This window comes from Chionomys nivalis, chromosome X (genome assembly GCF_950005125.1).
Source record: "Chionomys nivalis chromosome X, mChiNiv1.1, whole genome shotgun sequence".
NCBI classification, from domain to species: domain Eukaryota; kingdom Metazoa; phylum Chordata; class Mammalia; order Rodentia; family Cricetidae; genus Chionomys; species Chionomys nivalis.
In genome coordinates, this window is record NC_080112.1 from 64,344,635 (window position 1) to 64,359,098 (window position 14,464).

Genomic DNA, 14,464 nt, shown 5'->3' on the forward strand with positions numbered 1-14,464 from the left:
AGAGAGAGAATAAGAGAGAAAATAGAGACACTTACTTACTCAAACCCTTCAGTGGATAACAAGATGAATCTTTCCAAAGATGAAATATTATAACATCATAGACTTGACAATACAGCTTCAACATTCCCAACTTTTGATAACAAATAGTAGAAGGAGAAGGAGGAATAAAAAGAAGAGGACGAATCTATCCTTGATTTTCCCTCATCTCTTTTGAAGTTTTGGGATTATAGGACAAAGCATAAAGATCTTCATGTATGCTAAAAAAATAAAGTTGAGCATGGAACTAAGCAAGAAATGAAACTTAAATATCAGCAAATAGTGAACACAAGGATCACTCTCTCTCAAAATGAATACTTGCCAGACAAATCCATAAAAAGACAGTGACCTATCTACAGTATTAGATTTTCAGGAGGAATAAGAAAATGCTTAGATCTTTAAGTTCTTTTTTATTAATATTCTTATCTTTGTGACACCAACGTCAACTGAGAACATCCTGTCTGGCATGCTGTAATGATGGTGTTGAATGAAAGACTGAACAGCGGTTTTAGGTTTCACATGCTAGGATATCATGGCTTAAGAAAAGGTTTTTTTTTTTTAAAAAAAAAATGAGCTTGCATATTTCCTAATTGTGCTGCTTGTTGGAACATGCTGCACATTAATACTGTTTTTACATTGTTCTTGCCAGGCCAATCTAGATTATAGCTGATGATACGGGAAAACATTAACAGACTTTTTTTTCCCTCTTATCAATTCTGCTTCCTCCCTTCACAAGAAGCAACATGCAATCTACACTGTTTGACCCTTCACCCTTTATGGAGCGATGACTGTTCCAAAGATGAACCCTATCAAAACCTTATAAAGTGATAGGTGAATGGCAAGTAGCTCTGCCAATAAAATATCAGTAAACAGTGAGCAATTATTATGAGAAATGAGAAGATTATAAAATGGATGAGAAACTTAAGATTATAGAAAGCACAAAGACTGAGTCACAGTAGGTTACTGCCCAGGAGTGATGGCTTAGAGATAAGACTGAAAAAAAAGGTAGAAATATCACTATTATAAAATGTTCAAATACATTCCCTTAATCTTCTCGGGAGGAACTGATAGTAGAAGTAGTAACTGTGCGCAAAACATAAAGGTTACAGACAACAGTAGACATGAGAAGGAAATATCTATTAGCTGTTTGCTAAGCACATAATAAAATGCATTGATGTATTTAAGCCTCAAAAAACATCTTTGAAGAAAATACATTTACCCACTTTTACAAATGAATAAACTGAGTCCAGATATTATATAACTTGTCACAAATCAACTGGTAAGTGGAAGAATCTGAATGCAAATTTTCTCACCTTACAATCCATGATCAGTCCAGTATGCCTTTTTGAGAAACAAATGGATTTAGATTTTTAACAATGAAGTAAACCTTTAAAACACAAGTCTAAACAAAGTATGCTACCTGAATGTTCTTACAGTGGAGAACCTGAGGACAGCCCCTATTAGTGATGGGCAACTTCTCCCCAGTAGGAATGTGATGGAATGCCATCTGTAAAACAGAAAAGAAACACAATAATGGCACAGTTCTACCACTATCAGTGTCCCTGACTCTCAGCGATGACCACAGTTATCACCAGAAACATAATCACATCTGTAGCCAACAACCATCCTTTGATGAGACACATGGGGGGGGGGTCTCCCAAACTTAAAGAAAAATAATGATAAAATAACAGTAGGCAACTCAGTGTTAGGAAGTGTTTCTGTCTGTATGCCTTGTCTGTTTCCCTCTCTCAATGAATTCATTTTGATTTTATGTGTGTGAGTGTTTTGCTTGCATGTATGTATGGGTATCCCCTACATGCCTGTTGCTCTCAGTGACAGGAAGCGGGCATTTTATTCCCTAGAACTGGAATTAGAGAGAAGGTATAAAAAGCAATGTGAATGCTGGAAACTGAACCTGGGTCCTCTGTGGGAGCAGCAGGTGCTCTTAACAGCTGAGCCATCGCTCCAGCCCTTCCTTCTCTTTTGACATACAAGAGCAGTAGCTTTAGTAGATCAGATCTGAGTGAATGACTACAAACATACTGTGATGAAGTTTAAAACTCACAGAATTTTCAGGGGACAACAAAACTTCCTTTTCTACCAAATTACTTATCTAAATGATTAGCGATCAATATTATGCCTATTAACCACTATGTGGTTCATAACTATTAGCTATTTAACCCCTTTAAGCCATTTGAAGGCATAATCATTCAAGCCTGAGAATGAAGAAATCCAAATTCTGAGAAGTGAATCATCTGAGGTTACATTTGGACCACAAATGACAATTCTAATCCATCGTTCTTTCTCTTGAAATTCTAACAACTCTAAATGTGGACTTGATATGTAAAAAGAAATGAAAAAAAAAAAAACATATGCCCGCTGGTGATACAACAAAGAAAAGAATGTAGGACAATTACTCTCCGACTCAAAACTGAGATAAAGCTGAGAGTTCAAGGTGAGTGAGAGCTTGAGCCAGAATGAGAGGGAAAGGGAGAGGCATAGAAACAGAATTAGTAAGAGATAATGTGTCTAGAATCGTGTGTGTGGGGGTTAGGCTTTGAAATTATCCTCTTATCCATTTTGCTGATGTTTCTTGTAACCATGGAGCCTGAATGTGTTCTTTCAGCGGTCTAGACTTACTGCTTTGTGCCTGGAATGGTCTCAACAGTCAATTCTTCTCGCTGTTTGTGACGTTTAAGTTCTCCATTTATTTCGAATTGTCTTTTATGAAGATTTCAACCATATCTACAAAAGTCAGGCAGATGTGGGTATCACACACATGTTCCAAGAGGGAATAATTTTCTTTTCTTTTTTGAGGCAGGGTCTTTTATGTAATCCAGCCTGTCCTGGAAATCACAAGCCTCCTCTCACAACCTCTCAAGTGGTAAGATAGTATGACACCCAATGCTAAGAAAGATCTTCTTTTTATTACATGTGTGTTCACACGTACACATGATTACTGTCTTCTCTCACCATTTTTGATCTTCCTCCCATCTATATCAACCCCCAGTCCTCCTTACCAGTCCCTTTACCCTCCCTGAATCTATCAGCCATAGCACTTGTGTAGAGATCAGAGGACAATGACAGTTCATTCTCTGCTTAGACCATGAGAGTCTCAAGGATGAAACTCAGATAATCAGGCTTACTGGTAAGTGCCTTTACCTACTGTCCATCTTGGTGGCCTTGGGAAGGAGTTTTCTAGATTAAGTATTTTGTAAAACTCAAATGTCTTCCCTAAGAGGTTTTGGCGAGGCAAACCAAACAAATGAAAATCACAGGTGGGTTCTACCTTTCCCTGCTGAACTATTTACTACTTATACATTATTCATAGAGAGGGCGAGCCAGAGCCTTAACTGTGTACCGCCTATTATTTATCCTAATAGATTCCAAATGGGAATTATCAATGCAATGGTCTCATAGATGGCCTGATTAGACTAAATGGATCATAAAATAAAACAAAAAGTTATAAATCTGGGAAAGGGGCTGGTAAAGATAATAAGCAGAAGATTATGACAGGAAGAGAAGAAAGATAAGAGAGGATAAGAGGATAGAGTAATCACACACACACACACACACACACATGCACGCACACAGTTTTCAAAGAAAGAAACTTAAAACCTCTTGATAATATAAGAATCAATATATCGGCGCAGGCAGGCCCGGGCGGCGGAGGCATCAGCAGGCAGGCCTAGGCGGCGGAAGCATCGGCGCGCAGGCAGGCCCGGGTGGTGGAGGCACCAGCACGCAGGCAAGTCTGGGCGGCGGAGGCACCGGCGTGCAGGCGGGCCCGGGTGGCGGAGGCACCGGCAGGCAGGCCTAGGCGGCGGAAGCTCCTGCGCGCAGGCAGGCCCAGGTGGCGGAGGCACCGGCAGGCAGGCCTAGGTGGCGGAAGCACTGGCGCGCAGGCAGGCCAGGGAGGCAGAGGCACCGGCAGGCAGGCCCGGGTGGCGGAGGCACCGGCAGTCAGGCCCGGCAGGCAGGCCTAGGCGGTGGAAGCTCCGGCGCGCAGGCAGGCCCAGGTGGCGGAGGCACCGGCAGGCAGGCCTAGGCGGTGGAAGCACCGGCGCACAGACAGTTCCGGGCGGCGGAGGCACCGGCAGGCAGGCCCGGGTGGCGGAGGCACTGGATGCAGGATAGTGCGGGCAAGAAACAGTGAAGCCTGCACTGAGAGCAGATTGCCCCGCTACAATTAAATCAAACCCAATAGATAGCATCGGTAAGAGGAGATGGGCAGACGCCAAGGCAAGAATTCACCCAACAATCTGAAAAACAACATGAAAACACCAGAACCCAGTGATCTTACAACACAAGGACTTGAACACCCTAACACAGGAGAAGAGGAAAAAACTGACTTTTTGAAAGCAATAGAGTCCCTTAAACAACATGTAAAAAACGCCCTCATAGAAATGGATGAGAAGTATAACAAAAAGTTTGAAGAAATGAGTAAATACGTAAATGATACCCTGGGAAGCCAAGAAAAAACGATCAAACAGGTAATGGAAACAGTCCAAGAATTGAAAACTGAAATGGAAGCAAGGAAGAAAACACAAACTGAGGACCAGCTGGATATGGCAAATATAGGTCAACGAGCAGAGACTACAGAAACAAGCATAATCAATAGAATACAAGAGATAGAAGAAAGAATCTCAGACTCTGAAGACAACATAGAGAAAATAAACGGACTGATCAAAGAAAACACCAAAACCAACAAATTTTCATCATAAAACATTCAGGAAATATGGGACACAATAAAAAGGCCAAACCTAAGAATAATAGGGATAGAAGAAGGAGAAGAGGCACAGCTCAAAGGTCCAGAAAACATTTTTAACAAAATTATGGAAGAAAACTTCCCCAACATAAAGAAAGATATTCCTTTGAATATTCAAGAAGCATACAGAACACCAAACAGACTGGATCAAAAAAAAAGTCCCCTCGCCATATAATAATCAAAACACAAAATATACAGATTAAAGAAAGAATATTAAGAGCTGCAAAGGAAAAAGGCCAAGTAACTTATAAAGGTAAACCTATCAGACTTACACCTGACTTCTCTATGGAAACCATGAAAGCCAGAAGGTCCTGGATAGAGGTACTACAGAAACTAAGAGACCATGGATGCAAACCCAAACTACTATACCCAGCCAAGCTATCGTTCACTATCAATGGAGAAAACAAGACATTCCAGGATAAGAACAAATTCAAACAATACGTTGCCACAAATCCAGCCCTACAGAAAGTAATAGAAGGAAAATCACAACCCAAGGAATCCAACATTGCCAACACTGCCTACAATAACCCAGGCATCTAGCGACCCTTCAACAGCACAACTCAAAGAAGGGAGACACACAAACTCTTCTACCAAAAGCAGTAAGAATAACCGGAGTTAACAACCACTGGTCATTAATATCACTTAATATTAATGGTCTCAATTCACCAATAAAAAGGCACAGGCTAAGAGATTGGATACGAAAACAGGATCCAACAGTCTGCTGTTTGCAAGAAACTCATCTCAACCACAAAGACAGGCATCTACTCAGAGTAAAGGGTTGGGAAAAGGTTTTTCAAGCAAATGGTCCTAAGAAAAAAGCAGGTGTGGCCATACTAATTTCTAACAAAACTGACTTCAAACTAAAATCAATCAGAAGAGATCGAGAGGGACACTTTATACTCATAACAGGAACGATTCAGCAGGATGAAGTCTCAATCCTGAATATCTATGCCCCTAATATAAAAGCACCCACTTATGTAAAAGAAATACTGCTAAAACTCAAGGCAGACATCAAATCACACACACTAGTAGTAGGAGACTTCAACACACCGCTCTCACCAATGGACAGGTCAATCAGACAGAAAACTAATAGAGAATTAAGAGAATTGTTGGAGGTAATGAATCAAATGGACTTAACAGACATCTATAGAACACTCCACCCAAATAGGAAAGAATACACCTTCTTCTCTGCAGCTCATGGAACCTTCTCGAAAATTGACCACATACTTGGAAACAAAGGAAACTTCCACAGATACAAAAAAATATCAGTGTCCACCTGTGTCTTATCAGATCACCACGGATTAAAGTTAGAAGCCACCAACAAAGCTACCCCCAGAAAGCTGACAAACTCATGGAAACTGAACAGTCAACTACTGAACCACACCTGGGTCAAGGAAGAAATTAAGAAAGAAATTAAAGTCTTCCTTGAATTTAATGAAAACAAAGAGACAACATACTCAAACCTATGGGACACGATGAAAGCAGTGCTAAGAGGAAAGTTCATAGCACTAAGTGCCCACTTAAAGAAAACGGAGAAAGCATACATTGGGGACTTAACAGCACACCTGAAAGCTCTAGAAAAAAAAGAAGCAGACGCGCCCAGGAGGAGTAGAAGACTGGAAATAATCAAACTGAGGGCAGAAATCAACAAAATAGAAACACAGAAAACAGTCCAAAGAATCAATGAAACAAAAAGTTGGTTCTTGGAGAAAATCAACAAGATTGACAAACCCCTATCCAAACTAATTAAACGACAGAGAGAGAACACGCAAATAAATAAGATCAGAAATGAAAAGGGGGACATAACCACAGACACAGAGGAAATTCAGAGAATCATTAGATCTTACTACAAAAGCCTGTATGCCACAAAACTGGAAAATGCAAAAGAAATGGACACTTTTTTAGATAAGTACCATATACCAAACCTAAACCAAGACCAGGTGAACGATCTAAATAGACCTGTTAGTCGCGAAGAATTAGAAACAGTTATCAAAAATCTCCCTTCCAAAAAAAGCCCAGGGCCAGATGGTTTCAATGCAGAATTCTACCAGAACTTCCAAGAAGAGCTAATACCTATACTTCTTAATGTATTTCACAATATAGAAACAGAAGAGTCATTGCCAAATTCCTTTTATGAAGCTACAGTTACCCTGATACCAAAACCACACAAAGACCCAACCAAGAAAGAGAATTACAGGCCTATCTCACTCATGAACATCGACGCAAAAATTCTCAATAAAATACTGGCAAACCGAATCCAAGAACACATTAGAAAAGTTATCCATTATGATCAAGTAGGCTTCATTCCAGAGATGCAGGGCTGGTTCAACATACGAAAATCTATCAATGTAATCAACCATATAAATAAACTGAAAGAAAAAAACCATATGATCATTTCATTAGATGCTGAAAAAGCATTCGACAAAATTCAACACTCCTTTATGATAAAGGTCTTGGAGAGATTAGGGATAAAAGGGTCATGCCTAAATATAATAAAAGCTATTTACAGCAAGCCGACAGCTAACATTAAATTAAATGGAGAAAAACTCAAAGCCATCCCACTAAAATCAGGAACACGACAAGGATGTCCACTCTCTCCATACCTCTTCAATATAGTGCTTGAAGTTCTGGCAATAGCAATAAGACAACATAAGGGGATCAAGGGGATCCATATTGGAAAGGAAGAAGTTAAGCTTTCATTATTTGCAGATGATATGATAGTATACATAAGCGACCCCAAAAACTCTACCAAAGAACTCCTACAGCTGATAAACACCTTTGGTAATGTGGCAGGATACAAAATCAACTCCAAAAAATCAGTTGCCTTCCTATACACTAAGGATAAGGAAGCAGAGAGGGAAATCAGAGAAGCATCACCTTTCACGATAGCCACAAATAGCATAAAATACCTTGGGGTAACTCTGACCAAGGAAGTGAAAGATCTATTTGGCAAGAACTTTAAGTCTTTGAAGAAAGAAATTGAAGAGGACACCAGAAAATGGAAGAATCTCCCTTGCTCTTGGATTGGGAGGATCAACATAGTAAAAATGGCAATTCTACCAAAAGCAATCTATAGATTCAACGCAATCCCCATCAAAATCCCATCAAAATTCTTCACAGATCTGGAGAAGACAACAATCAACTTTATATGGAAAAACAAAAAACCCAGGATAGCCAAAACAATCTTATACAATAAAGGATCGTCTGGAGGCATTACCATCCCTGACTTCAAACTCTATTACAGAGCTACAGTACTGAAAACGGCTTGGTACTGGCATAAAAACAGAGAAGTCGACCAATGGAATAGAATAGAAGACCCTGACTTTAGCCCACAAACCTATGAACACCTGATTTTCGATAAAGGAGCTAAAAGTATACAATGGAAAAAAGAGAGCATCTTCAACAAATTGTGCTGGCAAAACTGGAAGTCAATCTGTAGAAGAATGAAAATAGATCCATATCTATCACCATGCACAAAACTCAAGTCCAAATGGATTAAAGACCTCAATATCAGTCCAAACACACTGAACCTGATAGAAGAGAAAGTGGGAAGTACTCTACAACACATGGGCACAGGAGAACACTTCCTACGTATAACCCCAGCAGCACAAACACTAAGGACATCATTGAATAAATGGGACCTCCTGAGACTGAGAAGCTTCTGTAAAGCAAAGGACACTGTCACTAAGACAGAAAGGCAACCCACTGACTGGGAGAAGATCTTCACCAACCCCACAACTGACAAAGGTCTGATATCCAAAATATACAAAGAACTCAAGAAATTAGACCGTAAAAGGTTAATCAATCCAATTATAAAATGGGGCACTGAGCTGAACAGAGACTTTTCAACAGAAGAAGTTCAAATGGCCAAAAGACACTTAAGATCGTGCTCAACTTCCTTAGCAATCAGGGAAATGCAAATCAAGACAACATTAAGATACCATCTTACACCTGTCAGAATGGCTAAAATCAAAAACACCAATGATAGCCTCTGCTGGAGAGGTTGTGGAGAAAGGGGCACTCTCATCCATTGCTGGTGGGAATGCAAACTTGTGCAACCACTTTGGAAAGCAGTGTGGCGGTTTCTCAGGAAAGTCGGGTTCAACCTACCTCTCGACCCAGCAATACCACTATTGGGAATATACCCAAGAGATGCCCAAACATACAACAAAAGTATATGCTCAACTATGTTCATAGCAGCATTGTTTGTAATAGCCAGAACCTGGAAACAACCTAGATGTCCTTCAATGGAAGAATGGATGAAGAAAGTATGGAATATATACATATTAGAGTACTACTCAGCAGTAAAAAACAATGACTTCTTGAATTTTGCATACAAATGGACGGAAATTGAAAACACTATCCTGAGTGAGGTAAGCCAGACCCAAAAAGAGGAACATGGGATGTACTCACTCATATTTGGTTTCTAACCATAAATAAAGGACATTGAGACTATAATTCGTGATTCTAGAGAAGCTAAATAAGAAGGTGAGCCCAAAGAAAAACATATAAGCATCCCCCTGAATATTAACCTTCATCAGGCGATGAAAGAAGACAGAGACAGAGACCAACATTGGAGCACTGGACTGAAGTCTCACGATCCAAAGGAGGAGCAGAAGGAGAGTGAGCACGAGCAAGGAACTCAGGACTGCGAGGGGTGCACCCACACACTGAGGCAATGGGGATGTTCTATCGGGAACTCACCAAGGACAGCTGGCCGGGGACTGAAAAAGCATGGGACAAAACCGGTCTCGCTGAACATAATGGACAATGAGGACTACTGAGAACTGAAGAACAATGGCAATGGGTTCTTGATCCTATTGCATGTAATGGCTTTGTGGGAGCCCAGGTAGTTTGGATGCTCACCTTAATAGACCTGGATGGAGGTGGGTGGTCCTTGGACCTCCCACAGGGCAGAGAAACCTGCTTGCTCTTTGGGCTGAGGAGGAAGGAAGACTTGATTGGGGGAGGGGGAGGGAATGGGAGGTGGTGGTGGGGAAGAGGCAGAAATCTTTAATAATTAAATAAATTAATTAATAAAAAAAAAGAAAAAAGAAAAAAAAAGAATCAATATATCGAGCATCAAGAAAACCAAAACTCTACCAGCCAACATGAGCAAGACAACTATGGACAGGAAACCTCCATCATCGAGATCAAAAGCCAAGCGATAACTGTGGCAAACTTGGAAAAGACTTAGAAGAGAGGTAAGAAGGAAAGGAAGAACTTCATCAATATTATGAATTAGGTGAATATGTTTCCTTTAACATGCCAAAATATATAAGTCCAGTTCTTTCTCCCAGAATCTGTAGCCAGGGTTTGAAATAATGCCTGGCAGTAACACATCTTGGGTATATGTAAACAGTCTATACATGAAGGCATATAAGAGTAGGTTCATAACACAGTACTAAAGAATTAGTTTCTAAACTGCTAGTGATAGAAGAGCACTAGCTAATTGTATTACCCAATCAGAGCATTTTACAGATGCAGAAACAAGATCAGAGGGCAGGATCGTTTGTGCAAGGTCACATAGCCAAGTAGCATCAGAATCAGTTAGAAGCAGCTTTCCAGAATCCTTTTTTAGAATGTTTATCTGTCAGGAGCCATGTCCCCCCAAAATTTACAGGAAGCACTGCCGTGAGGAGTTTTGCAGAGAGCTCTACTTCTCAATTGTATTGAGAATAGTCTTATTGACAAAGCCTATCCCACACCCAAATTAACTGTTAATAGAGAGCTATCTGTTAACGGAACCCGCCTCACATTCCAAACTATCTAGAGAACTAGGTGTGTCAACTTGTGACTTCCTGACCAAGGAATCGTGACCTGACCGATCGTAACCTCTTGGCCTACATGACGGTCATGGACCACGTGGCAAGATCCCGTACCCCAGCCCCCCAAGCTCCTCATCCAGGGGCTATATAAGCTGTAACCATGACTCTAATAAATGGAGGCTTCGACAAATATGCTTAGCCTCATTCCTCTCATCAGCCCATGTCTTTCAGGTGGTACCTCTCCATGACCCTGGAATAACTGACCAGCCAGGCGGGTTACAGACCCTAGACAGAGTAACCCGTCAAGGTGGTCGACATTTATCATCATAGCCAAGGAAGAACAATATAGCCAAAGAAAAGAAGTACTAAGATATTTCTTTCCTATATGTATTCAATTTATTTCATGCTTACATAATTGTGTTGACTAGAGTGTTTAAAGAATTTTATATTCATTAACTTGATAATTACTAAGTATTTGAACTTTCAAAATAACTCAAGGTATTATTGTCACTGATTGTCACTGTTTTAAGGGGGATACAAGTTAAACAAAGAGGTTAAGTAACTTACACAAGATTGAAAAAGTAGTAAATATTCAAGTTATTAAACAATTTCTAAATTGTTTAATCACTATACTATTCCATACATATATTAGTTGTTGTAAATGTAACATATATTAGTTGTTGTAAATGAGGTCTGTGCACAACTTCAGCTAGTGAATAAGTTAAGATTAAGTTATTGTTCATCATATCTTATACAATAAGCTAAAACTGTCTTTAAATAGGAAGGTTTAATCCTATATTAAGTAGTTTATATGTCTGTGAAAAGAAATGTGAAGCCATAATTACTAAAATCCATTGTAGCAACGAGACCACACACTGTTGTGGTCTCTCACACACAAAAAAATTGACAACATAATGACCACAGGTGATACACAAATTCTAATAATAACTTCAAATATTAATGGCCTCAATTATTCACTCAAAGAAACAGGAAGGCTAGATGGATCAAGAAACAAAATATATCTGCTGCCTAAAAAAAGCAGGTTTAATAATAGGTACAGCCATACAGTAAAAGGATGGACAAAAAAAATCAAATGGGACAAGGAAACAGCAGGTCACACATCACAATTCTAATGTCTGACAGAAAGAGTTCAAATTAAAACCTAACAGAAGAGATAAATGGGGACACTTCATTCTAATCAATGAAAAAGTTAACTAAGAAGACATTACTACCCTAAACATATATGAACCAAACGCTGGTGTACCCTATTTCGTAAAAAGAAAATGTGCTACTGGATTTAAAGACACAGGTTGAGACCAAGATAGTAAGAATAGGGCATTTCAATACACTTTTTCTAATTGGCAGGTCATCTGAATAAAATGTAAGCAGAGAAACAACAAAATGAACTAACATCATACAGCAAATGGACTTAGCAGATATCTATAGAATATTCCATCCAAGCACCAAACAATTTTCATTCTACTCGGCAGCACACAAAAGCTTCTGAAAAACAGACCACATTCTGGGACCACATTTGAAATCTTTGCAAATTCAAAAAGACTGAAGTAACTCTGTGTATCTTATCTGGCTACAATGCAATAAAAATTAAAAGGGAAAGAAAACAAATCTCTGGTAGATCATGTAGATTAAAATACTCATTACCAATTGAAGAATGGGTCAAAGAAGAAATAAGAATGAAATAAAAATTATTCCTGAAACTAAACGGAAATGAAACACAACACAACAAAACTTCTGGGACACATTGAAAACATACCTATGAAGAAAATTTATCTCTCTAAGAGCCTATATTAACAACAAAAACAGAAAGAGCATGAATAGATGACTTAACAATACAAATAAAAAATGTGGAAAAATAACAAACCAAATCCAAAAGTAATTGATGGTAAGAAATAATAAAAATCAGAGTAGCAATTAATGAGATAGAAACAAAAACAACCCACAAAGAATCAATGAATCTAAGAGCTGGTTTTTTAAAAAAGTTAGATTGACAGACTCTTGTTACAACTAACAGAAAGGAAGAAAGAAAGAAAGTAAGAAAGAAAGAAAGAAAGAAAGAAAGAAAGAAAGAAAGGAAGGAAGGAAGGAAGGAAGGAAGGAAGGAAGGAAGGAAGGAAGGAAGGAAAGATGGAAGAAAGGGAAGAAAGAAAGAAAGAAAGAAAGAAAGAAAGAAAGAAAGAAAGAAAGAAAGAAAGAAAGAAAGAAAGGAAGGAAGGAAGGAAGGAAGGAAGGAAGGAAGGAAGGAAGGAAGAATGGATGGAAGGAAGGAAGGGAAGAAAGAAAGAAAAAGAGAGAAAGGACCCAAACTAATAGAATCAGGAATGAGCAGGGAAGGCTACAATAAACACCAAGAAAATGGACATTTTAAAAACCTATCCCTAAAAGAAATAGATGAATTTTCAGATTTTAGATTCAATCAAAATGCCAAACTTAAACCAAGAAGTCAATAACCTAAACAGTTATAACACATAACAAATGAAAAAATTGAAACAGTAATAGCCTTCCAAAGATATGTCCTTGCCAGATGGATGCACAGATATGAAAAGAGCTGCAATCAATTCTTTTTAAACTATTTTTCAAAAAGACACAGAAGGAGCACTCCCAAACCCCTTCTATGAAGACAGTGTTGCTCTAATCCCAAAGCCAGGTACAAACAAAATAAAAAGAAAACTACAGACAAAAATTCCCAATGAACATAGATTCAAAAATGGTCAATAACGTACCTGTAAACAGAATACAGGAATAGATTAAAATAATATTGATTGTGACCAAGTTGGCTTTATCCCTGAAGTGCAAGGATGGTTCAACATACACAAGTCAATAAATATCATAAACCACATAAACAGACTTAAAGACAAAGAGTATAAGATCATCTCATAGACGCCGAAAAACCTGTTGCTGAAACTTGATGTACCTTCATCATAAAAGTCCTAAAGAATATGGAACTAGAGCATCCTACGCATGGCGTACTGTCGTGTTTCTCAGGTAAAGCATTGCTAAAAGCTTACGGAGTAAGTGGAAAAGGAAGATGCATGCTGAAAAGAGAAAGAAGAATGCCCCAAGGGAGCTCAACAGACTGAAAAGTATTCTCAAAGTTGACGGGGATGCTTTAATGAAAGATGTTGAAGAAATAGCGACTGTGGTGGTACCCAAACAGTGCCAGGAGAAAATGCAGTGTGTGGTGGAGGGTAAAAAGGATGACATGAAAATGGAGACTGAAATTAAGAGAAAGAGAAAGACTCTTCCAGGCGAACATGGACAGTACCCAGTATGGATGAACCAGAGGCAAAGAAAAAGACTGAAGGCAAAAAGTGAGAAAAAACGGGGGAAAAGCAGAGCCAAGGCAGCAAAGGGCCTGGCCTGTTAGACCTTATAAACTGGAAAGAAAGCCGGCCCTGTGATGGTGGCACACTCCTTTAATCCCAGCAGGCAGAGGCAGGCAGATCTCTGTGAGTTCAAGGCCAGCCTGGTCTAAAAAGCAGATGCCAGGACCGTTACACGGAGAAACCCTGTCTCAAAAAACCACAAAAAAACAAACAAACTGGGAAGTATTCATGGGACAGAAGTTCATTTGTTAGGATTCTCTTCACTGATTTCAGCTCTCTCTGAATGGAAGCTCTTTGTTTTCATACTTTAGTTTCATCTTACACCTGTAATTCAAAACAAGAATAATTCATTTGTTTTGGGAATTTGAATAAATTATTTTCTCTGATAAAAGAAAAAAAGAATATAGAGCTAGAGTAGTGGTCCTCAACCTATGGGTTGTGACCTCCAGTGGAGTCACATATCATATATCCTGCATATCAGATATTTACATTAAGATTCATAAAAGTAGCAAAATTATAGTTATGAAGTAGCAACAACATAATTTTAG

General features: G+C 39.0%; 1 protein-coding gene across 1 annotated transcript in view; it reads left to right on the forward strand.

Annotated features, from left to right (window-relative positions):
• LOC130868443 (protein LLP homolog) overlaps nt 1-13,957 on the forward strand; it is an 80,320-nt gene extending 66,363 nt beyond the window's left edge. The window contains exon 2 of the mRNA XM_057760670.1: nt 13,582-13,957. Within this exon, the coding sequence (XP_057616653.1) occupies nt 13,582-13,957 (376 nt within the window). The remainder of the gene's footprint in view (nt 1-13,581) is intronic.
• The last annotated feature ends 507 nt before the right edge of the window (nt 13,958-14,464 follow it).